The sequence below is a fragment of the Macaca thibetana genome, chromosome 3, assembly GCF_024542745.1.
Source record: "Macaca thibetana thibetana isolate TM-01 chromosome 3, ASM2454274v1, whole genome shotgun sequence".
In the NCBI taxonomy this organism is placed as follows: domain Eukaryota; kingdom Metazoa; phylum Chordata; class Mammalia; order Primates; family Cercopithecidae; genus Macaca; species Macaca thibetana.
The window spans coordinates 154,562,191-154,586,722 of record NC_065580.1 but is presented as its reverse complement, the minus strand read 5'-3'; the positions used below and the strand labels follow the sequence as shown (position 1 = coordinate 154,586,722).

Sequence of the window (24,532 nt, the reverse complement as noted above, 5' to 3'; positions counted from 1 at the left end):
TTAAGCAGTGAATTAATAACAATATTCTAATAGTTTTCTAGATTTTGTGCTGCTTATCCACTTTTCATTTGTAATTTTATTATAATTTATTTTCCTATTCTAAGTAAACATTTGTTTTAACCTAATTTTATATTCATAATGCTGTATGCTCTTTCTTTTTTAGATTTTTTTTTAAATGTATTTCATTAAGCCGGGCATGGTGGCTCACGCCTGTAATCCCAACACTTTGGGAGGTTGAGGTGGGCGGATCACCTGAGGTCAGGAGTTCGAGACCAGCCTGGCCAACATGGAGAAACCCCGTCTCTACTAAAAATACAAAAATTAGCCAGGTGTGGTGGCTGGCGCCTGTAATCCCAGCTACTCGGGAGGCTAAGGCAGGAGCAACATTTGAACCTGGGACAGGTTGTAGTGAGCCAAGATCACATCATTACACTCCAGCCTGGGCAACAAGAGTAAAACTCCATCTAAAAAAAAAAAAAATTTATTTCTTTAGAGATGGGTATCACTATTTTGCCCAGGCTAGACTCAAACTCCTGGGCTCAAACAGTCCTCCAGCTGCAGCTTCTCGTGTAGCTGGGACTACAGGCTCATGCCACCACACCGGGCTTGTGTGCTTTGTCTTAAGGAGGCCCTGTTCCATGAAAGGGCCATGTATGCAAAGTAGTCCCCAAATGCCAAAGGAGCCAAGAAACCAAAGGAGAAGGCAGACAAATCCAGCTTGTCAGTGTGGGTTGATGTATTGGGGAAGTCACACGTGGAAGCGTAACCCTGGGCAGCCACAGGACAGATGACTCTCTGCGCTGTTACTCCCCAGACCCGGGGCTTATATACCACAGGGAAAGAGCATACACGCTCCAGCAAGACAAAGGCAACCTTCAGGACAGCAAGAATGCCATGTGCACTATGGCCTCTAATTTGTGCGGTAACGTCAGGATTGACACGTTCTTACACTAGAGACAGAAGATAAAGCGGAAACCAGGAGGTGTTCATGGGACTGGGGCCGAGCAGACGTCAACATGGTGGGTTAGCATCCAAGAAGGAGCCATTTTTGTCTCCACATGCCCCCTGTTTAGAGACATAGCCCCTAGATTATGTCTCTAAAGGACATTTTGGGGTAAACTGATAGTGTCTGGGGTGAGCTGTTTCAGGGTGAACTGAAGATGTCACGGATGAACTGAAAATGTCCTTGACATTTGTTAAACCAACTCGAAAGGACATTTTGGGGTGAACTGACGACACTTGCCCTCTGGGTAACTCAGGGGAGGGGAGGGTGCGTGAAGCAGAGCCATGCAAGATGGGGAGTCGGGCTCCCCTGGGAGGTGCTTGCTTACCTGCCCAGGAAGAAGGGGGCAGCCTGGCGCTGGGGAGAGAAAGGAGAGGCCGAGTCTGAGACAGTCCTCCAGAAATGTGAACGAGGTACAGGTGGCAGCCTCCAGCACACTAAGAAACCGAAGCGTGTGCAAAACAGGCCAAAGCCTGGCCTGCGGGCGGCCCTTCTCCCCAGCCACCTGCAGGACCCCACAGTGGCCTGGGCTGCAGACGGAGAGGGGAAGGAGTGGGAGGAAGCCCTGTAGGGCAGCGGGCTATCTCCTACCCGAGCCAGCCGTGTACGCATCACGCTGCATTTGAGGAGCATTGCATATGGCAATCCTCGTGTTCTAAGTGCTTCCTACCTCCCTTGTGGGAAATCTGAGAGAGAGGTTTGGGTACAGAATTACTCTCCCAGCTCAGCCAGAAGCCAGACTTCCATTCACCGTCTCCCGCAGAGCCACAGTTTTCTGCATCCAAGGAGAAGACACCACTGAGAAGCCGTGGCAAAACCACCTGGTAACCTTCAGTTTACAAAACTTGAAGCAGAGGCTATTTCAGAAAGAAAGGATAATAAAGAGGTTTATTTGCTATTGTAAACCAACTTAACACACAGCTGAGAAAGAGAGACTAAAAATCCTCTAATAAAGATTGTTAACTGACAGAAGCATTTTGTTTTTGTTCATTTTTTGAGACAGGGTCTCGCTCTGTCACCCGGGCTGGAGTGCAGTGGCGAGGGTCTCGGCTCACGGCAACTGCAACTTTCCAGACTCAAGCGATCCTCCTGCCTCAGCCTCCCGAAATGCTGGGACTACATGTACACAGCACCGCGCCCGGCTAATAACAGAAGCATTCTTATGACACAGTCTCCTCTCGGCTCACTTCATCTTAGTCCTGGAGGTCCAACTGTCTAGTTTCTTCTTCTTCAGAATTAATGTTTCCTGAAAAGAAAAGAGAAACATGAGTATATCACATATTTACTTTGTTCTATTTTTTAAAGTCTTTATTCACTAACAGATCTTTTGCCAAAAAAAATTATTATAACTATTAAGCATTTATCAGTCAAAAATGGAATGTTAAATTTTATCTCATATGCATTTCAACAGTTTTTTCTTTTCGTACTAGAAATAAAATAAGTAAAATATATACTCAAAGTAAATGCTAAGACAAGACTATCCTCAGTAACATCAGTAATCCTCTTACGCCTGCACACCTGTCCAAAACAGCCAGCTTTGTGGATAAAACATGTAATTGCTTGGCTGTTAATTAAAAGAAAAGCAGGCTGGGCACAGCGGCTCACGCCTGTAATCCCAGCACTTTGGGAGGCCAAGATAGGCGGATCACTTGAGGTCAGGAGTTCAAGACCAGCTCGGCCAACATGGTGAAACCCTGTCTCTACTAAAAATACAAAAATTAGCTGGGCGTGGTGGCTCATGCCTGTAAACCCAGCTACTTGGGAGGCTGAGGCAAGAGAATCACTTGAACCTGGTGGCAGAAGTTTCAGTGAGCTGAGATCGCACCATTGCACTCCAGCCTGGGCGACAGAGCAAGACACCATCTCAAAAAAAAAAAAAAAAGCAGAAATTTGCCACCTTCCTATAAGATGCTACATTTAAGTGTTTTGTGAAAGGTGGAGTTATTTTTTATTATTAATTAAACTCTATAACTTTCACTGTTGGGTATATTAAAGAAGAAATTAGTAGGGTAGGTCTCCAATGTAATGTGGGATTCATGATGAATACATGTTGAACTTGGATTATTTTGATAAATGTTCTGCCAACTAAGCCTATTTTGTATTACTCCCTTTTCACTTAGGGCCCTCCTGACACTGTGGCCTGGGTGACCCTTTGCTGGGGGCTGTCCTGGGCCCTAAAGGGTATTCAGCACCGTCCCTGGCCTCCACCCACGAAGATGCCAGCAGCATCTCCCTCACCATCCTCCCAAGTCTCCAGACATTGCAAATGTCCCCTGGAGCCCCCAAAACCACTGAGTTAAGGGGGTGTTCCCTCTGTCCAAGGCTGGTGCATGAACCCACAGTCTCAGACGCCCGCTGGTACTGGGCATCATCCACTGGGTCCCACCTCTCCCAGTCTGGTTTTCAGGATTCCTCCTGCTCCAGGCCCCCCATGATCTCCTCCACCAAAGTTTCTGGGGCCTCCTGCCTTGCCTGGCTCCAGGGTACCAATCCTCATTGCCCCAGAGAAGCTCAGAAAGCAAGCCTGATACAGGCAATCCCTACAGCCCCCAGAGGTCCCGTCCACTGGGCTCAGCATCAGGTTCAAAGGCTATCCGGTTCCAAGGGAAAGGGGCCACCTCCCTACCTCCCACTCCTCTGCTGTCAGACTCTGCTCTCTGCCTGGAATTTCCTTCCTGGTTTCACCCATTCCTTGCCACCTCCCTCCCAGCTAACCCAGAGTATCCTGGTCCTGCCCCAGGTGAGTCATTACCTCTCCTGCGTAGATGGTAACACGTCCCTGTCACTGCAGGGAACTCACTGATTCCTTTATTCCAGCTTCCCATTAGGTATTGAAGGGTGAGAGCCCAGCCCCTCACTTCCACACTGCCTATCAAACCCAGTGTCTCCCCCTCCAGCTGTGCTCCACGTGGCTCAGGACTGACATCTGTGGGCACAGCTGAATGATGCTCTGACACCGTGCATACTCTAGCCACGCAGCCCTGACAGAATCCTGTGGACCCCCTACCCACCGGGGCTCACTCTGTCCACCCTGTGCAAGTCAGAGAAGCAGAGACCATGCTCACTGGCAAAGCCAGGTTTCCACCTGACCCCACGTTGCGCCTCAGCACCGCCTCACTGAGTGCGTCGCTACAGCGCTCAGGGCAATTACCGATCGCAAAAGTCTATGCGTGCTTCAAGCATCTAAGAGAAAACGCTTTATGTGATTTCATTATTTCAGGTATTATTTTCAAAGGAATGGGAAGTATATTCTCAATTTACAACAGAGACAAAGTGGAATGGGACTGCAGACCCTGTGCCCGAGGCCACCATGCCCAGGCTGTTCCCAGACGGCCCTTTCCCTCACAACCATGATGCCCTCTTTCAGTCAGATGTGAAAAGTGCGTTAAGGGAAGAGAGTCCTCTCTCCGGGCTTTCTGCAAGTGCCCACAAGCACTTGGGGAAAGATTTTTAAAGATTCCAGGAACCCGAAGCTTCAGTCAGTCAGAACTGAGGTCAGATCCCTGCCCTATGAGGTGGCAGAGGCAGAAGTTTCTAGATTAATCTTATATCCAAACCCATTTAAAAAGAGCTAGTTCCCAACACCACTCATCTTAAACCACACTCCGGTGAGTCAGCCCTGCTAAAAATCATGCAAATCCCAGCACTTTGGGAGGCCGAGGTGGGTGTACTGCATGAGGTCAGGAGTTTGATCAGTCTATCCAACACGGTGAAACCCCGTCTCTACTAAAAATACAAAGAAATTGGCCGGGCATGGTGGCATGCACCTGTAATCCCAGCTACTTGGGAGGCTGAGGCAGGGGAATTGCTTGAACCAGGGAGGTGGAGGTTGCAGTGAGCCAAGATCGCACCACTGTACTCCAGCCTGGGTGACAGAGCGAGACTCTGTCTCAAAAAAAAGAAAAAAGAAAAAAATCACGCAAGAAAAGAATGCCAGGCTTTGCATGTCTGACAGGGCTCTCTGGCCTGGGGGCGGTCCTCCTGTGATAAAGAGCATGGGCACCGCTGCACACCCAGGCCATTCCCACTGCAGCCTAGCTTGCAGGAGGGTGCAAGGGAGTAATATTTTGCGATGGCTCCAGTGAGGGCTCACAGGGGGCCCCCTAAGTCTTCCCCAAGTCCTTGGAGCCCAGCTGAAGGCAGACCTTGGTGGAGGGAAGGGGAATCCCACTGTTCATGACCCCTGTGGGCAGGCCCTCGCCCCACTTCCCTGCGCAGGGACCTCACCCTCGTCCACGTCATAGCGGAACTCCTCCTGGTCATACTCCCGGCTCTCCTCCCGGACGACGTCTGCATCGTCATCTCCAGGCCTCATGTCCGTCTCACCCTCAAAGCCCTCCAGCAGAGCCTGGGCCTCCTCCCCAGGTTCTCCTGTACCTGAGATAAAACACAGGTCAGAAGCCTGAGTTCCTGGGAACAATGGAGCCTGCAGACCTGTGCAGGGCAGCTGTCCCCGAGGCTGCCGTGCCCCCACCCTCCCCCTCCCACCGGCAGCACCTTGTGTTCCCCATCTCAACATCCACCCAGCCCAGCCCAGGCTTGGCCCGGGGAGCAACCCAGGCCCCACTGCAGTCAGTGGCTCAGGGATGGGAGCAGGTGGTCTGATAACTTTCATTCCTGAGGGTGTTGATGAGACTATTGAGAAAGAGAAGTCCCCTGGGGTTCCTGAGAGTGCCAGCCAGAGGAGCCAGCACAGAGGAGAGCTGGGACAGAGGGCAGAGGCTGCCCGGCCATGCTCTGGGCTGTCCCCGAGCTTCCCAGTCACGTGAGCCAAGACATTCTTAGCAGCATGAGCGTTCTTTCACGGAGCCAATCGGACTTGGCTTTCCTCCGCTTGTCATGGAAGGGATCTCACCCAGCGTAGCCACCTTCAACTTTCCCCAGCACGCTAAGGACTTCCAGGAAGACCACTGGGTTGGACATGGAGGCACCATGCGGACCCTTCTTCAAGGAAGGACTGTCCCCCCAGCTGCTGTCAGTGCCAGCCTGGGGTCATACCCACATTCACTCACTGACCTAGGTGAGGGGATAAAGGTCCCCGGGACGCCACAGTGCTCCCCATGGAATGAAGCAAGGTTGTGGAGGCCACGCCTCTGCCTCTGTCCAATCAACCCTGTTTCTTTCCTCTCCCCTCCGCTCCCTGGGAGTGTCCTCCAATCCCAAAGGCTCTCCCTAATAACATCCCGCACACTCAACTGACCCAGCATCTGATTTTCAGAGAGTCCAACTACAGCTGGCCTGAAAACAGGATGTCCACAACTCCCACAGCCTACAGGCACCTCACACCCTCCATCCCACAGCTCAGGGGTGCCCCACACCCTCTGTCCCACAGCCCAAAGGTGCCCCACACCCTCCACCCCACAGCCCAGGGGCGCCCCACACTCTCAGCTCCTGGACCCTCTTGGCCAGGTCCGTCCGTAGAGGTCGGCTCCTTGGGGAGGGCTGGTGTCCACAAGGCCAATTCCGTGATTTTGGTAGCTTTCCATTTTGGAACAACAGTTATTAATTCTTCCTCCTCTTCCTCTTCTCCTCTTTCCTATTTTAAGTGCAAAAATGTACATTTACCAACATTTGTGTCATCTTGGTCTGGATATGAAAAGTGAGGGAGGAAGGACAGGTTTTGAAAGACAGGTTTTGGCTTGTGTTTCAGCCTTTTTAGGATGTCACTCAGGAGTCAGACCAGTTGCCGACTATCCGTGGTATAATCTCAGGGTTGAGAACGGATCTCGAAAGAGCCAGGGTGAGAAATATAAATGTACATATAAAACCATAATCTAAAAAGAAACAGGGTGTGAACCATGGGCTGCAGCTTGGCAACCCCTACTCTAGAGGGTATACATCCCCTTACCAGGGAAAGAGAACACGGAGGCTCTTCTGTTCCACCACCATCCTAATCCATCCCCACAGCGCAGTGGGTGGCCTTTGACAAAGCCCTCGGGTTGCTGCTACATTATTTCATGGGTGGCTTTTCCTAAACAGCAACAGGGCTTGGGGCTTATATCAGTAATTCTCCCTTAGATGTTACTGATATTCTTTCTACCTTCCTCTCATCGTCCTGAAATACTGACTTCTAGGAACTTTTTCCAGTAGAGTCTAAAGCTGCAAAGCACTTAGTAAGATGGGCTTTATTTTTATCACTGCACAATTTTAAAAACTTTCTCAATCACCGGTAAACCTAAACAGTTATTACCAGTGCTGACAATATATCCATTTAACCAATAGGTTCCTTCAGGGAACAGGTGAGAGGTGTCCAACCCCATGGAAATCCCAGCAAAAGACTAAATACATCCCTGTCACAATCGAATCCTAAAGCCGACTGTCTTTCTTAAGCTTCTGACTCTGTGTGTAAGAGGTTACACACACACACACGTAAATGGAGTGGAACCTCGGGGGAGGACAGTATGTCAAATTCCTCTATGTTTTGTAAGATGCAGATGACTTATAGGAAGCTGCCGTCCACCCAGACCAGAGCACCCTGCGGTGCATGCAGAATCCATGCTCGGAGGAGGTAGGGCCTCATACTTAGCAACAAAATCAAGCATTTTGTCCATTTCATTTTCTGGTTTGCTAGGGACCTGCCCCTAGCCAGTGGTTCCTTTTAGCTGGAGCAAAGCAGGAGAAGAAGCAGCAAAGAAGACAGGGCACTGTGAGGCCACACAGGATTCTGGTCACAGCCAAGAAGGCGGACCGTGAGCAACCACGGGCTGTTTTGGGAAACTAAATAACCGTGGCCAGAGTGATGTGCAGAAAGCAGAACATCGCAGGAGCAGGAATCAGGAAAAGAGGGTGGCTGAGGTCAGGGCCGAGAGTGCCCTGGGGATGTCCAGGCTCCGGCCACTCGGGAGGCAGCAACCGAGCATGGACAGTCACTCGATCATGGGAGGTTACGGGATAAAGGTTCAAAGACTCCCTTCGGTTTTAGAATCTAACAGACTCTAGGAAGAAAAACGAGAAAAGTTTATAAAACTGTCTGGAGGGCTGGGTACGGTGGCTCACGCCTGTAATCCCACCACTTTCGGAGGCTGAGGCAGGCGGATTATCTGAGGTCGACAGTTTGAGACCAGCCTGACCAATATGGAGAAACCCCGTCTCTACTAAAAATACAAAATTAGCTGGGCGTGGTGGCACATGCCTGTAATCCCAGCTACTTGGCGCGGGGGTGGGGGGCCAAGGCAGGAGAATCGCTTGAACCTGGGAGGTGGAGTTTGCGGTGAGCCGAGATCGCGCCATTGCACTCTAGCCTGGGCAACAAGAGCGAAACTCCATGTAAAAAAAAAAAAAAACTGTGGAGAGCACTGAATTGAAAAACTGGTGATGAGTTTAGACTTAGGATTCCAGGCCAGGGCCCTTGGGGTGAAAGGATGGAGCACTAGGTAGAGACAGCAGTGGGCGGCACGGAGCAGGTGCAGGACAGACCCTCGTGCACAGGATCTCCCGCAGCCTTCCAAGTTCCCCGCAGTGTGACGTCTACCTCCTGTGACCAAGGGGGGCCTTCCCCAGCCTCACAGCCAACCCCAAGGTGACGAGGAGTCGGTTTAAAGCAGGGCCTCTGGGTGATGCCAAGGGGTTGAAGAGGGACACAGCAATGAGAAAACAAAACGAGATGACTCGGCTCAGGTTGCGGCAGTTTGGGTGTCTGTCCCCTTCAATTCCCATGTTGAAATGTGACCCCCAGGGTTGGAGGTGGGGCCTGGTGGGAGGTGCTTGAGTCAAGGGGGCGGATCCCTCATGAATGGTTTGGTGCCCTCCCTGTGGTGATGAGTGAGTTCTTGCTCTATTAGTTCACACGAGAACTGGTTGTTAAAAAAAAAAAAAAAAAAAAATTCCCAGCACCTCCTCCCCTCTCTTTTCTTCCTCTTTTGAGCTGTGGTGCCAGCTCCCCTTCACCTTCCATCATGAGCGGGAGCTTCCTGAGACCTCCCCAGAGGCCAGGCGGTTGCTGGCGCCATGCTTCTTGTACGGCCTGCAGGACCATAAACCAAATAAATCTCTCCTCTTTATAATCTACCTAGCTTCAGGAATTCCTTTATAGCAGCACAAAAAGGACTAACCCAGGTTGAAAGGGCACTGATGTGATGGTGGGCCCCAATAATCCGTTCCCCAGCTTTCTTCAGAAAGGAAGTATGCAGATATGGGAGACTTTGTGTACAATAATATATTCTTAACTCACTAGGAAGGGACGCCTCGAAAACTTCAGAGACCAAAAAGCAAACAAAAGCATGATTCCACGCGTGTGCCTGCCAGGTTCACGCTCCTCCTTAAAACTCAAAACTTCTTACCATGAGAATGACCTCAGCTAAAGAAATAAGTCAAAAGGATCAAAACCAGCACCAGGGTCAGGAAATGTTACTGAATTTCTAATTATCTACAGGGATTGGTCAGACATTAATAATGAGAGGAACAGGAACACAGATATTCCCACCTCAACACACATACACATATCTTGATGCCTTATAATGGCAATATTAGCTGACTAGCTTTACTATCAACCAGGCAATGCCAATGTAGTGTTAATATTAATGTTAGATATTGGAAAGGAAAAAAAGAGAGAAAGACTTACCAATGGCACGTTCAGAGGAGCATGCCACACACTGGACAAGCTAACAGCCATTGGATAAACTGTGGCAACACCAGTTACAGATTCAGTTGTCACTTCTGGGACCTAATGCTATTTAGAACCCTCCCACTCAGGGTTAGTTTATTTGTTGTTTGTTGTTTGTTTTTGAGACAGAGTCTCACTCTGTCACCCAGGCTGGAATGCAGTGGTGTGATCTTGACTCACTGCAAACTCCGCCACCCAGGTTCAAGCGATTCTCCTGCCTCAGCTTCCTGAGTAGCTGGGATTACAGGCGTCCACCACTATGCCCAGCTAATTTTTGTATTTTTAGTGGAGACAGGGTTTCATCATGTTGGCCAGTCTGGTCTCGAACTCCTGACCTCAAGCAATCCACCCACTTCGGCCTCCCAAAGTGCTGGGATTACAGGCGTGAGCCATTGTGCCCAGCCAGGATTAGTTTCTATTGACAAAAACGGTATCTATCAACAAAGTCTAGAGTTCTGCAATAACTGGGAAATGATATTGTTTGCTTCTGGCAATTTAGTTCTGTACTAACACATGCAACCAAGGAAAATGAAAATGGGAAAGTTCCTAAGAGTTGGCAGAACTTTTAGGCAAATCACCTCCAACCTTGTAGGATCAATAGTTTTGAGCAGCTACTTGCCTGTTAATGTAAAAACCCCATACATGCTTTGCAACTTACCATATCTGTTAAACGATATTCACCATGTTGTTCACACCCAACATCAAATATATACTTTCCAGGGCCAACAGGCTGCGAGCAAAGAGAAACTATTCTTAAATGTCAACACTCAGCAGAAAATACAAAATAAAAATGTCACCACCACAATACCCACCTCAAATCACAAAATTGGGTAAAGTCTAACATAGATTAAAGAATGCTTTTATGAACGCATGGCTAATGGAATTGGGAAGTATGTGCCCTGTTTTATTTACTTTTGAAAACTTTAACCACATTTTACTTTTTTATAAAAGTGCTGTATTCATTTTCAGAAAACCTCAGTGAGTCAGCATCCACAGGCAAACTAGCTAGAGATGGAACTACTACTAATATGTTGATGCATTCTTTGTAACTTTGCTTCTAGTGTACATTGTTAAATAAAAATCTGATCATAATTGTACATACTAACTCACACTCTATTTTTACTGAGAAATAGGGCATGAACTACTTCTCATATTTACAAATATTCTTTCCTAACACCAGTTGCCACCTGGTATTTTATTTCATCTATGGATTGTAACCTATTTTATTCAGTTACCATTGTTGGTATTTGGGATACTGATTTTTTTTTTTTTTTTTTTTTTTTTTTTTTTACAAAGAACGCTCCGGTAAACATACTCTGAGTTACAACTTTATGTACGCTTTTGATACCGTTCTTAAATTCTCAGAATTTCTGGACAAAAGCATACATGTATTTTGATTAGATGAGGCTCTGATCACTTCATTCCCACAACTGCACTTAAGAGTCCCAGATCCTCAAACTCTTGATTTTAGGAGTGTAAAAATTTTCTATTTTTACATGTTTTTTTATATAAAACAATGGGGTCTCACAATTTTAATTCATTTCATTTCAGTGTTAGTAAGCCTGCATTTTTTCAAGACTTTCAGCCATTTAAATCACATTGATTGATAAAACACTTTATATATTAAATGTTGCAAATATTCTCTTCCATTTGACAGTCATCTCTCAGATTTTCTTTACAGCATTTTCTAATCTATAAGAAGTTATTTTGGCCGGGCGCGGTGGCTCAAGCCTGTAATCCCAGCACTTTGGGAGGCCGAGATGGGTGGATCACGAGGTCAGGAGATCGAGACCATCCTGGCGAACACGGTGAAACCCCGTCTCTACTAAAAAATACAAAAAACTAGCCGGGCGAGATGGCGGGCGCCTGTAGTCCCAGCTACTCGGGAGGCTGAGGCAGGAGAATGGCGTAAACCCCGGAGGCGGAGCTTGCAGTGAGCTGAGATCCGGCCACTGCACTCCAGCCCGGGCGACAGAGCGAGACTCCGTCTCAAAAAAAAAAAAAAAAAAAAAAAAAAAAAAGAAGTTATTTTTATGAAGCTAAACTTACTGGTTTTTCCTTTCTATTTCTGTTTAGAAAGTTCTCTTTCCTCATTTCAACGTTAATATTCATCAACTTTTTTTTCTATATTTCCTAGGGTACACTTAGGTCTTTACTTCTTCTGGAAAGTATCTTCATCTGTGTGAAGGCAAAACTATTATTTTCCTCCCAAATAATTATCAAGAGTTCCTAGCACTATGTCTTGACTCCTCCCATCATCCCTTTATTAATTTGACATCCTTATTGTGTGTGAAATTATTTTATGTACTGGAACCTGTCTCTAGACTTTCTAATTTGCTTCATCGGTGTGTGTGTGTGTGTGTGTGTGTGTGTGTGTGCATCGTGGTATCACACTGTTTTAATTATTGAAGCTTTGTAGTACTGATAACTTGTCCACAAGGACATGTGCAGGGAATTTTCTGAGGAAGACACACAAACCAGCAATAAATGGGTGACAAGATGTTTGACTCACTAGTAATCGGGGAAGTACAAATTTAACAATGAGATGACATTTTTTACGCATAAGATTGGAAAAAAAAACAAAAACAACATTAAAGACTGAGAATATCCAATATTGATGAGAATATATGCCAAAGAGACTCATATTCTATTGGCAAGAGTATTAACTGACACCAGTTTTTAGGAAAACGGGCACTACCGATTGTGATTTTAAATGCCAATCCTCAAAGGTTTCACAATTCCATTATCTAACCTACATAATAGTCTCAAATGTGCAAAATGACAAAGATGTATCTTTATGTATATTTTTGTATCCCGATGCAGCATGATCCTGATTATGTAATTAAAACCCCCAAACAATAATTCTGTGTCAGATGACTGTATTAGAATGTACTTACATGACACACAGAAATAGCACGGAAGGATTGGGCCCAGGGCAGTGGGGCAGGATCCTCGTGTTTAAATGCTTTACAATTGAAATGTACTTGTGTATTATTTGTATAATTTAAAGTTTTTTACTAACTAGCAAAGCAAAGCCTCCATTTTAACCCTGGTTTTTCAGACTGGTTTAGGCTGGACAAGCTGATTGATTCTTCCAGATTCATTTTCATCAAATTCCCTTCCTCTGCAACCACCTTCCCATCTCCTCCAAAAAGACCCACAGAAATTTGCTGGGAATTATATAAACAATGTGTGGGTTTGAGGGGAATGTGCTGTTTTAATGAAGACTAAAAGTAAAATCTGTGGTTAGGGCATGAATCATATATAAATGAAAACTGGGTTCTAAGAGTCTGAAGAGACTTCATTAAATCAGCTAAACATTCCCTCTGTCAACTTCTAACACCACCAATTTGCTCGCAAATTCTCTCTTCAGGGAAAGTTTCTGCTCAACCCCTGATCAGAGCTGCCACAACGGCCTGAGTATTAGCTTCTGAATTATTCAAGGTTTCTCTGTACAAGAAGGGCAAGAGGAACCACCAAGTCTTCCGAGCAGAAACGGCCCACCGTGGGTGCTGGAAGCTGGCAAGCCTCCAGACCCAGGGCCAGGCCCTCGGCAGCCTCAATTCCCACCACGACTAGGAGCATACAGGCTGGCCTGCAGCACGAGGAGGGAGCTGGGGGTCTTCCTCCCCAGGGATGGCGCACCACCCCTTCCAGAGAAACAAAACACAAACCCCTCCGTGCTCAATTGCAGGAAATAGATATTTGGTATCTGATTTACCGATGAGAAGGAATACACACAAGAGGTTCCGATGCCCCCACGTGTTCTATAACAATGCAACAGGTCCCCGCTGAAAGACGGTGGGAGTTTGTACTGAGACCCAGAGAAATGGGCCAAACCCTCCCTCCCCCCAGTTCTGTCCTCTGTGGGTACCAGAGGCTCAGAGAATGGCACAGCTGTCTTGTTCCCCACATTTGAATAGGCTGGACTCAGTTTTCTCTGAGTTTTTAGTATTCTCCGATCACACATTTGCACAGGCTGCCAGAGGGGGTTATTTTGCACTTTTTTGGCAAATGTCACTTCCCATGGACTTACATTTTTGTTCAAGAACTTGCCCTGGTACCTGTGGTTCAGGTGAATGAGCTCGGCCGCGCCCTCCTGCTGTCCGTTCACCCAGGTGCCAACATACTTACTGCCCGTCTCCGCGTATAAATAGGTGCCTTGCCCGTGCCTGGTTAAGACAAGGGGAACATGGTATTTTGTTCCAGCACAGTGAAAAATCTCCCAGGTTTAAAACACAGACATTGACATTGAGGGGGGCCCAGGCTGATGCAGGCTCAAGAGCGATGTAGCTTCTGTATCTGTGTCTAGTCAGAAGGTGCCCCCTGCTCAGTGTGCCCCAAGCACAGGACATTGCCAGAGGCACAGAGGACAGGCCGGCTGGACAGAGGCAAGCCTCTGTGTGTCGGCCGCTTTCCCCAGGGAAGAGGCAGAGCTAGTGGGAGCTGCGGCTCAGGTTCCCCAGTGGCTCTTCTGGTTCAGGTTCCCCTAGGGCTCTTGAGTGAAAGACTCATGTGCTCAGCCCCAGCTGAGGTGCAGATATCAGTTACTTGAGTCTACACCTGCACAGAAAGGCATCCTTGCCTCAAAGCCATAGGAAGATTGGACCTGCCTGGCAGAGTTGGTAACTGGGCTTTTGTTATGATTCTGTTCCTTAATAAGTGTAAACAATCTGCAGACATCATGTTCTCACTACATAAGCAAATCCCATAAGACTCAAGATAGAAACCGAACCTTTGGTGAGTAAACCACTCTCCAGTGTAGGTGTCATTATTGACGTAGTAGTATACACCGTGGCCGTGCCTCTGGTCGTTTGCCCACTCTCCTGAAAGGAACAACACAAAGGCAAGCCCAGGTGAGAAGAAGGGATCGATGCCCTGTACTATGTCTTCAAACTGTTAACCATGGCAGAGGTGGATGTGTTGTGAAGCAAATGAAGCTACATCCGGGGCCCCATGCACACACAGGCCCCTTCTGCTCGGGAAACCCTGCAGAAGAGAGACTTTTAACAGCACCGACCAAGGCTGCTGTCTGTTTCCACTCTAATGTCCCTCCACCCCTCTTCCTTTTCTGCCAGATGGCATGGGTGCTGAGCCACGGTGGAGAGTGGGCTAAGGGAGGGCTGAGTCAGGCGTTCATGGGGTACAGGTAGAGTGAGGTGTATGGATGTGGGCCATAGTCACGGTGGAGAGTGGGCTAAAGGAGGGCTGAGTCAGGCATTCACGGGGTACAGGTAGAATGAGGTGTGTGGATGTGGGCCACAGCCACCTGCATGTACTAACAAGCACAATTCACAGGTTAGTCAGAAGCACCACGAAGACGCAACAAGGAGGGAGACAAACCAGGGTTGTCTGACCTATTGCCAGTGATCCTAACACCACACTTCATTTACCTTGCAAATGTTTAGTGATCCAGCAACAACTCTAGGGCTTGATCGTCTATCCTCAGCCACCTGCCAGCATTTCAGTCTATCTCCCACCCAATCATCTGGCTCCAACGTGCCACCCTAACCCCAGCTGCACAGCAGCTCTATCCGCCAGTGCCATGCCGTGGCTGAGCCATGCCTCTTCCCTCACCTCCTCACCTCCATACAGGCTTCTGCTAAGTCCTCAGAGGCTTGGTAGGAAGTACTGAAATTGGCAAGGATATCATAAAACTCATAGCACTACTCCACAATGCAGACAACTGCAAACTACTGTTGTCAACCACAGTATGAATCCCTGCACTAGAAAACTCAAAATGTCCTAAATCTTACAGCTCACATATGAAAGAAAATTAATAGAGGTCTCCCAAAGGAGACATCTCTTAAAAACGTGCATATTACACCAAGTCATTAAGCTAAATGATACGTTTTGAGACTATGAATAATAAAAAGCAAGTGTTGATCAATTTATTGATCAAAGAGAAAAGAAGGAATTATATTTGTATTCTCTCTATAGAAAACATTACAAAATGGTTGCCATATGGAGAAGCATTCAAAGAGTATTAGCTAACAAAAGGTAGAGAAAAGCTATTCTAGAAGTATGTCAGACATTAAAACTCAGGCTACTTAGATTCTGTGATGTTTGTGGTATTTTTAAATTTTTAACTTATTTTGATTTATCATTACAAATGAAAATTCACTTTTATACCAACTTTATATTTTGTTTTTCTTAAAGAGGGTTCCCAAAATGTATATAAGCTTCTGGCTTACACAAAAACTGGACCTACTTCCACATGAAGATAAAGAATACCCAATAGGCTAAGAAAATGCTAATTATTCAAGCAATATTTGTTTACGTGAATAACCCCAAAATTTACCTACAGAAGGAATTTCTACATATTTATTTCCTCAATCATTCCAGTATTTACTCAGCACCTACAATGTCCTGTGCACTTTGTGAGATGAACAAACAGCTGTACAAAGGACAGTGCATGTCCCCAGGACGCCAGCACCAGCCTGGGGATGGGAGGTTGGCACCTGAGCAGCAGCCGAGGACAGGGAAGGCAGCACAAAAAGCTACATGGCACAACTTCAAAAAGTGGGTAGTCATTCAGAAAAGAGCAGACTTACCAAAAATTCATAGAGGGAAGGTGGCAACCGCTAACAATTAAGGAAGAGGACTAGGCCCCATGATGTGATGTGTGACAGGAACAACATGAACAAGAGAGATGAAGATCTCCAAACTGAGATAATTCGGTAAAAAATACTTCAGGTGCCTGAACCTAAAGTAACCACGAGGATGTGCAAATACCTAGAGGGATTTGTCTGGATCTTAAGGGGCAGTGATGTGCCTGGATTTGTAGCATTTGCCAGTTTCTGTGGTGTAAATATTCACACTGTGGCCAATTTCAAGCTACACATGGAGCTGGGAAGAGATGCATAGAATGGGTTTTTGTGAGCTATTATGAAGTGATTCCAGCACAGCCCTGGGGCACAGAGACCTCAGCTGAAACAGGTACATCATTTGGTTTCTTCCCAACAAAAGATCATGACAACATTATTATATCCCTCCTCTCTTGGCCATGTCAGAGGGTCTCCAGGGTGTCATTGCAAGAAAAATATATTATATATTTTGCAGAAAATTTTCAAAAATAAAAGAGAACAATAATGTTGCAAAAGACACTAAGTTTTGCACCATGAGGACTGTGAGCAAAATTTTTTAAAGTCCCAATCTACTTAAAAAAACCTGTTAAGAGGCTCTGCCCAGCATTTTGTAATGCCACCACAGGGACCCTGCACAAAAGGAGAAGGTAATTCAGAGAAAAGTCACCTGCTGAGGCACATCTCTAACAGCTATGAGTCAAGTTTCCTTTTTTGAGGTGAATGACATTTATAAACTTTATTATCGTGGCTTTAAATTTGCACTTAATTTTTTTTTTAAAGTCTTTCTACCCCAATCCTATACTTTCTGATCATTCTTAACCTTGTCAACTGAGGTTTTTTCCAACTATATTTCTCTTCAGGAGTAACTCCCACAGTTGGTTGGTTGGTTGGTTGATTGGTTAACTGGTTGGTTGGTTGGTTGGTTGGTTGATTGGTTGGTTAACTGGTTGGCTGGTTGGTTGGCTGGCCGGTTGGTTGATTGGTTAGTTGGTTAACCAATTGGTTGGTTGGTTGGTTGGTTGGTTGGTTAACTGGTTGGCTGGTTGGTTGGCTAACTGGTTGGCTGGTTGGTTGGCTGGCTAGCTGGTTGGTTGGTTAGTTGATTAACTGATTGGTTGGTTGGTTGGTTGGTTGGTTGGTTAACTGGCTGATTGGGTAGTTAATTGGTTGGCTGGGTGGTTGGCTTGTCAGTTGGCTAGTTGGTTGGTTTGTTGGCTGTTTGCTTGGCTGGTTGGTTGGTTGGTTGGTTGGCTGGCTGGCTAGTTGGTTGGTTGGTTAGATGGTTCGTTGGTTAATTGGTTGGTTGGCTGGTTGGTTGGTTGGCTAGTCAGTTGACTGGTTGGGTGACTGGTTGGCTGTTTGATTGGCTGGTTGGTGGGTCAGTTGGTTGGTGTGGAGCTGGGTGCTCCTCGGGTAGAGCAGTGTGTCTGGCACTTGGGATTGAAGACAATTTAAAATGAGAAGCTCTCCAAGATGCTCCTCCCACCTCAAATGCTGGTTGATCACTGGTGTGCCATGCTGGCCCATGGTCTTGCCACGCTGGCTCCCTACACTGCTGGGTAAGTCAAACACAGGAGAGAAGAAGCCCACACTTATGGGGAAACACGCAGTGTCAGACCCTGGGCAGGGTTCCGTGCACTTGCCACAGCATTTGGTATGTGTAATAGCTGAAATACGGTTTTACAGATGCAGAACCTGAAAAGCAGAGAGACTGTATGCATTGCCCAAGGTCCCACAGCTGGTGGGTAGCAAGACTGAAATGAAAATTGGAGTCTGTCTGATTCTAACACCATGCTCTCTTCTCCACAAGCATCCCAAGAGTCAAGTGCTCATTTTTCCAGCTCCTGCCATTTGAGAGCTTCCAAAAAACCCAGCTTCAAGTTATCATATCATTCTCGTTTCTCCACAATGTCATTATTAAACTTCTGTGTTTTGATGAGTTCTGTTTGACAGGTAACAAGGCCAGGAGGGAACAGCGATGCTTTTTCTCCTCCTTAACCTCAGAGTCCTCAGCTGGCCCTAAACCCCCAACCCTCAGAATCAGTACATGGGGTCCAGGCCTCCCCAACATCTGGCACCCACTCTCCCCTCCATCTCATCTCCCACTACCCCTAAAAACCTCTGCCTTCCTGCCTGTATCCAAGTCACCCGCCACCCAGGACTGTCTCCCCACTCCTCTCCTGCAGCACTGTAGCCTCTGCTGGTTCCTGGATTCCCTAATTGGACTTGTCTGACCATCTGGGAGACAGGTAGGGTACTGGGCTTTAGGCCGCAGGGTTCTGACATTGAACACACTGACCTGCACAAAACCATTCTGGCCCATTGTGATGGCAGCCAGCCAAGATACACTGTTATGAATAACTCAGTCACACATTAACTGAGATTTTGTGATTGGAAGAGTATTGGCTTACTATGTTACAATCTGACCTCAGTTTCCATTACTGCCTTAATGAAGTAAGATACTTATTTAAACTTTTGTTAGAGAGTAAGTCTCTGGGTAGTGGCTATATCTTGCGCCCTTTAAGATACAAAGCCATCTGGAGAATCAAAAATCCCAACTGTTACCAGATGAGCTTTATATGTTAGCGTGGCATAATAAGAAATATTGGTCTTTATTCATGGTTCCCAGCACAGAGCTCCTAAAACCCTTGAAATTTCCTGACTGATAGAAATGTTTTTGTTATTCAAAATGAGACTCTTTTGACCACACCTGAACTTATGCAAATGAGGCCCAGGATGGCCTCAAGATGGGACTGAACACCAGAAAGACCAAGTGATAAGAAGGTTGGAACCTCCAGCCCCACCCACCAACTCTGGGAAAGAAGAAGGAAGGGGCTGGAGATTAAGCTCTATAAAAACTCTTGAGCAAGATTTGATGAGCTTCTGGGGTGGTAAACGTATCATGAGCCAGGAGGATGGTGCATGCCACCTCCACAAGGACAGAAGCTCCTATGCTTGGGAACCTTCGAGGCCTTTCCCTGTGTACCTCTGCATCTGGCTGTTCGTCCATATTCTTTATAGTATCCTTTACAGTAAACCAGTAAACCTAAGTAAAGTGTTTTCCTTAGTCCTATGAGCCACTATGGCACATATCAAACCTGAGTAGGGTGTTGTAGGAACCCCCAATTTGTAGCTGAGTCAGATAGAAGCACGGGTACCCTAGGGATCCACAACTTGATGTTGACATCTGAAGTGGGGCAGTCTTGGAAACTGAGCCCTTAACCTGTGGGGTCTGTGCTAACTCTGGGTGGTGTCAGAATGGAGTTGCATCATTGGAAACTCAGTTGGTGTACACAGAAGACTGGAGAAGTACATAGCATGGAAAATCCATGCATTTGGTGTCAGAGAAACAGTTACCCCTTTTAAACCTCCATATTCAAAATTCCTTAAATCCCTTATTCTAAATATCTTCGTGTGTGTGTGTTGTTCAAATTATATCGATATCTACACTAAAATCAAAAGGGACAAGAATGAGATTAGGTGTATAAGAATTTGGAAAGAGTTAAATTAAGCCCCAAATTAAATTGTTTAAAGTTGATTTAAAAAGCAGATGGTGCTTCTTATAGAGCAAGCCTTCTGGGATTTATGAAACAAAACAAAACAAATTCTGTCTAACAGGGACGATATTAACACCCTCCATCGTGGTTTCAGAATTGGACAGAATCATCACTGACATCTATTAAAATAAGAACCACCTACTGGTTCTTATTTTATCTAGGAGCAAAGCAAGCAACTATAGCTTGCACTTTCTAAGAATATGTCCTCCTCACCAAGAAGTGATGCTGTCACACGTGGTACCTCACAGTCCTAGCCTGTTACTGAGCGCTCACTATGGATCAGGCACGGTTGCAGATGCCTCACCATGCTACAGAGGAGAAGGCTGAGGCAAGGTCACACCTATTGTCACCAGAGTACAAGGACAGGGCCACAGATCTTTCTGGAAATCTGAAGAAAACTATACAATTTCCTTCTTCCTAGGGAAAAAACAAAAAGCCCAGAACACAGAATTTTGCATACACTTTCTGAAGACTCACAGCACGTTCCCTGCCTGTCCCCCTTCCCAGGTTTCGGATATCACTAATGTGTGATCACACCAGGTGACAATGGCACAAGGGGCAGCAGGGAGGCTCTTGGAAATAAAGGAAAAAGAATCCTCCTCAAACATAACATTGGCCTGTAAGGAATTACGGCACAGATAGGAAAAGTCAGTTTAACAAGGCAGGACGACTCCCAGACAGGAAGCCCTGATGTAAGGAAACACTCGAGTTAAAGAAATAACACATCCGTCAGATGCGGGGTTGGTCAGAAATGGAAAATGCAAAGACAGGTTCAGGAAGATGAATGCCGCAGAGCAGCTGAAGCCGTGGGTCCACCAGCTCCGAGGCCTGCATCCACCCAGCAGCCTCCCTTTTGTCTGCTCCCAGAACATGGACATGCTGGCCACAGGGACAGATTTCCCACTACAGATTCATTAGTGAGTTAATTAATTACAAGCCTTTCATGTTTCTGCGTCAATCCTGTGAATATAGTAACACAATCTGTTCGTTGAATGACTAATCTGGAGCACTTTCAGCTTTCTCATACATGTCAGTATTCACAGACAAGTTCAATCATAAAGAAACAAAAACAAACTTCTGCAACACAAAAATCTGCTTAGTGATAACATTTTACCTTCATATCTGGATCCATCTGGATATATAAAAGTGCCTTGACCGTGCTTTTTATTTCTAAAATATTCTCCGATATATCGAGCACCATTTTTAAATCTGTAGGTCCCCTGAAACACATTGATTATATCATTCATGTCATTGCTGAATGTAGCATTTACTAACAGAGCATTAAATAGAGAAAACCATCCAGTCAAGTCAACAGTTCTGACCTGGCCATGTCTTTTACCGAATTCGTAGCTCCCTTCATAGGTGTCCCCATTAGGTAGCCGCGCCTTCCCGCGTCCGTGCCTTTCGCCTGCCTCATTCCGAGCCCCCTCATATTCCTGGGTAATGAAAATTGACACAATTACAGCTACCATTCATTATGCGCTAACCAGATACTAAGCATTTTATAAATATCATACCCTTGAATCATCCCACTATACTAAATCCTTGGCACTATACTCAATTGTCCCACCTTTCCCACCTTACAGCTGAGGTAGGTAACCACGCCTGGGCTAGATGAGGCACTGGTCCAAGGCCACACCCCAGCACATGTCCAGGGCGGAAGCCTCATTCCCTCCCTCCAGCAAGGAGCTTGCAATCACTGTGATAACCCTTTACCCTGTCAACAAGGTTAACCAATTTGTGAAAAATGCTAGATACTCTAAGCTGTGTTTTTAGGAGGAACATGCTTGAAATAGCACTTGCAGGTAGAATAGTTCCACACAAAAATACCTCCCCATTGGCTTCCTTCAGTAATCCATGATTTCAAAGGCAAATGCCCTGAGAGAAGCAACTCTTCCCTCAAATGATCCCTGGGGTGGGGTGTGGCCTGAAGAGACCTTTGCCCTGCAAGGAATATCTGATGGAAGGGACAGGTAGGAGTGCACTGAGGAGTACACAGGGCTCTGTTGTCAATTAAGTGTATCTTATTTTTAAAATCCCTAGCAAGAGACTTAAGGTTCAAACACTCATGACCCAATGCTGCAATAATTACATATCTATCTATGGTTTGTTTTGGTTTTTGTTTTTGTTTAGACAGGGCCTCACTCTGTTGCCAAGGCTGGAGTTGGCACAATCTCAGCTCACTGCAACCTCTGCCTCCCAGGCTCAAGTGATCCTCCCACCTCAGCCTCCTGATAGCTGGGACTACAGGCATGCACCACCATTCCCAGCTAATTTTTAATTTTTTTTTGTAGAGACAAGGTCTCACTATATTGCCCTGGCTGGTCTCAAACTCCTGGACTCAAGCGATCCTCCCACTTTGGCCTTCCAAAGTTCTGGAATTACAGGTATGAGCCACCATGCCAGCTCAATTATGTGTCTATCTTAAAAGTAAATCAATAAAAAATGTAACCAAAGCTTGCAATTTTCCTATCCTTCAGAAAATAAACATTCCTTACCACCTAATACATGGGTATAGAGTGAATGTAGTAAATAATAACATGCTGAAAGCATCCAGTAATGATTTAACACAGGTGTCTCATATCACACTGTATTTCTTAAATATACATAATAAAATTTATTAAAAATTAAAATTAAAAATGGAATTGGATGTATATAATCTTATTATAACACAAGTACTGACACACTACAATGAGGACTTTAGAAATAAACATCTGTTCAATTCTTTCCCTTTTCTAGCACTGTTTGGCCCACTAATTCCTGCCTAGAATATAAGGTAAAAATCGGTGACCTTACAGATTTGTTTCAGGGTTAGTTTACATCAAAATGTACAAAAGTCCCCTCCTTCCATCCAAGAGGCTTCCCAATACATCCAACACTGAGCCGCTGGGGTGGCTGAACGAGAGAGAAATCCTTTAAAATGACCCCAAATGTGATCTGAACCTAAAAATTATAGGCAGTAAAAAGTTACAAATTCAGTGGGGTCATTTGAGGAGATAAACTAGAAAGCTTGTTTGTCTGTGCAAGTGTTACAGGTTGGGCTCACCTAGAGGCAGACCCTGAACAAGCGATTTTTTTTTTTTTTTTTTTTTTTTTTTTTTTGAGACGGAGTCTCGCTCTGTCACCGAGGCTGGAGTGCAGTGGCGTGATCTCGACTCACTGCAACCTCTGCCTCCCGGGTTCAAGCCATTCTCCTGCCTCAGCCTCCCAAGTAGCTAGGATTACAGGTGCCTGCCACCATGTCCAGCTAATTTTTTGTATTTTAGTAGACACAGGGTTTCACCGTGTTGCCCAGGCTGGTTTCGAAATCCTGAGCTCAGGCAATCCGCCCACCTCGACCTCCCAGAGTGCTAGGATTACAGGCGTGAGCCACTGCGCCTGGCCTGATTTTTTTCAGTGCTCTCCTGGGAGAAAGTAGTAAAGAGGGCAGGGAAGAAGACAAGAAAGGGCAGGCAGCTAAGGAAGGATGCCATTGCAGGTGAAGTCCCAGACTTGGCCTAATCCAGCAGGCACTCTAGGGGCATCAATTGCACTGCAGACTTTGTCCTGCTTCTTGCACTAGCTACTGGCTGTCTGGCTGGATGTGAATTTCAGGCACTTCTGGCTCTCCATACTGGGCAGGTAGTTCCAGTGCACAGAAGTGGTAGCTGAGCAGCAAATCAGGCAGAAGCTGGGAGATGAGTGCCCAGAGCTAGCAAAAAGGTCTGGGCAGGCACTGACAGCACCACTGCAGAGTGGCTAGATTTTTCAGTTAATTCTGAAAGTACCTCAACTCTACTGTGCATGCAGACCATAGCGGCTGAGGTTCCCTACCTGTCAGCCATGGAGAGGTCACCCTACGGAGTAGGGAGGAACTACTTTCTGGGTGGTAGAAATATTCCCACACAGAACCCAGCTCACAGGCTGGGTGTGCAGCTCTTTCTCCTCTCTGCTGCCTAAGCCAGGAAATAACTCCAAAGACCTGGGTCAGTTCAGAAGGGACTGAAGAAAGCACATGTGAGGATACACCTATAAGGTAATACCTTCAGGAACCCTCTTCTGAGCCCAGGGCCTCCTCAGCATTTCTTGGAGTCTGCCAGGAAGCAACTTTCCTCCATGCATCCAAATGCCGAGGGAGCTAATCTCAGCTACAGAAATGACTTGTTCAAGGGCAGTATGGCAGCGTGGGATGATCTGCTCATCTAAGAAAACTGCCTCGATGGGAATTAACACAGGGAGGAGGAAACTTCCAAAGCCTTCTGCTGGGAAATCTTTGCCTTTAATGGGAGGCAGGATGGGGGTGGGGGAAGAACGAGGCGGGATGTGGTAACCAGATGTCATTTCACCTTTCACCACCAGCTTCCAGGATGCACGTAGGTGTGTCTGGCGTGGTCCTCGTCCCTGCCGGGGCCTCCTGGGGAGCTGTGGCTCAGACCTCTGGCTTCTGCCCCTCCTCACTCTCCAAACCCAACCTCGAGGTTCCCCCACCGCTGCGCACCCCGGGAAGCCCCTTCTCATCAGAAGCTCTCACCCCAATATCATTCTCTCCCTCCTCCTCCAACTCCTCCGAGCCCAGGTCCGACATGGTCTCGCCCCAGCCTGGATCCCAGCCGCAACGCCTCTAGCAGGTGGGTAGCAACCGCCTCCACCGCTGCGTCCTGCGTCGCCATGGAGACGCGGCCGGCCCCGCCTCCCTCCCGGCCGGGAAGATGGGGAGCTGGGACTGGCAAGGCGGACGGCACGGGAGGAGCCACTGGCAGCCTTTGCGTACTATCATAGCAACGGGAAGGGCGCCTCGACCAAT

The 24,532-nt window shown here is 46.7% G+C and overlaps 1 protein-coding gene across 2 annotated transcripts; it reads right to left on the bottom strand.

Annotated features, from left to right (window-relative positions):
• Nucleotides 1–1,863: 1,863 nt before the first annotated feature.
• RSPH1 (radial spoke head component 1) lies at nt 1,864–24,481 on the bottom strand. 2 transcript variants are annotated; one of them, XM_050785671.1, is made up of 9 exons: nt 24,260–24,481; nt 21,072–21,185; nt 20,864–20,969; nt 14,341–14,431; nt 13,642–13,777; nt 10,264–10,335; nt 6,386–6,539; nt 5,231–5,380; nt 1,864–2,249 (listed from the first exon to the last, which is right to left on the bottom strand). In XM_050785671.1, exons 1-9 carry the CDS (start codon nt 24,311–24,313, stop codon nt 2,197–2,199), a joined length of 930 nt encoding a protein of 309 aa, XP_050641628.1. In that variant the 5' UTR covers nt 24,314–24,481; the 3' UTR covers nt 1,864–2,196. The 2 variants fall into 2 exon arrangements, with proteins under 2 accessions (XP_050641628.1, XP_050641629.1); XM_050785672.1 differs by having other exon boundaries at nt 20,864–20,958; nt 24,260–24,450.
• Between the last annotated feature and the right edge of the window lie 51 nt (nt 24,482–24,532).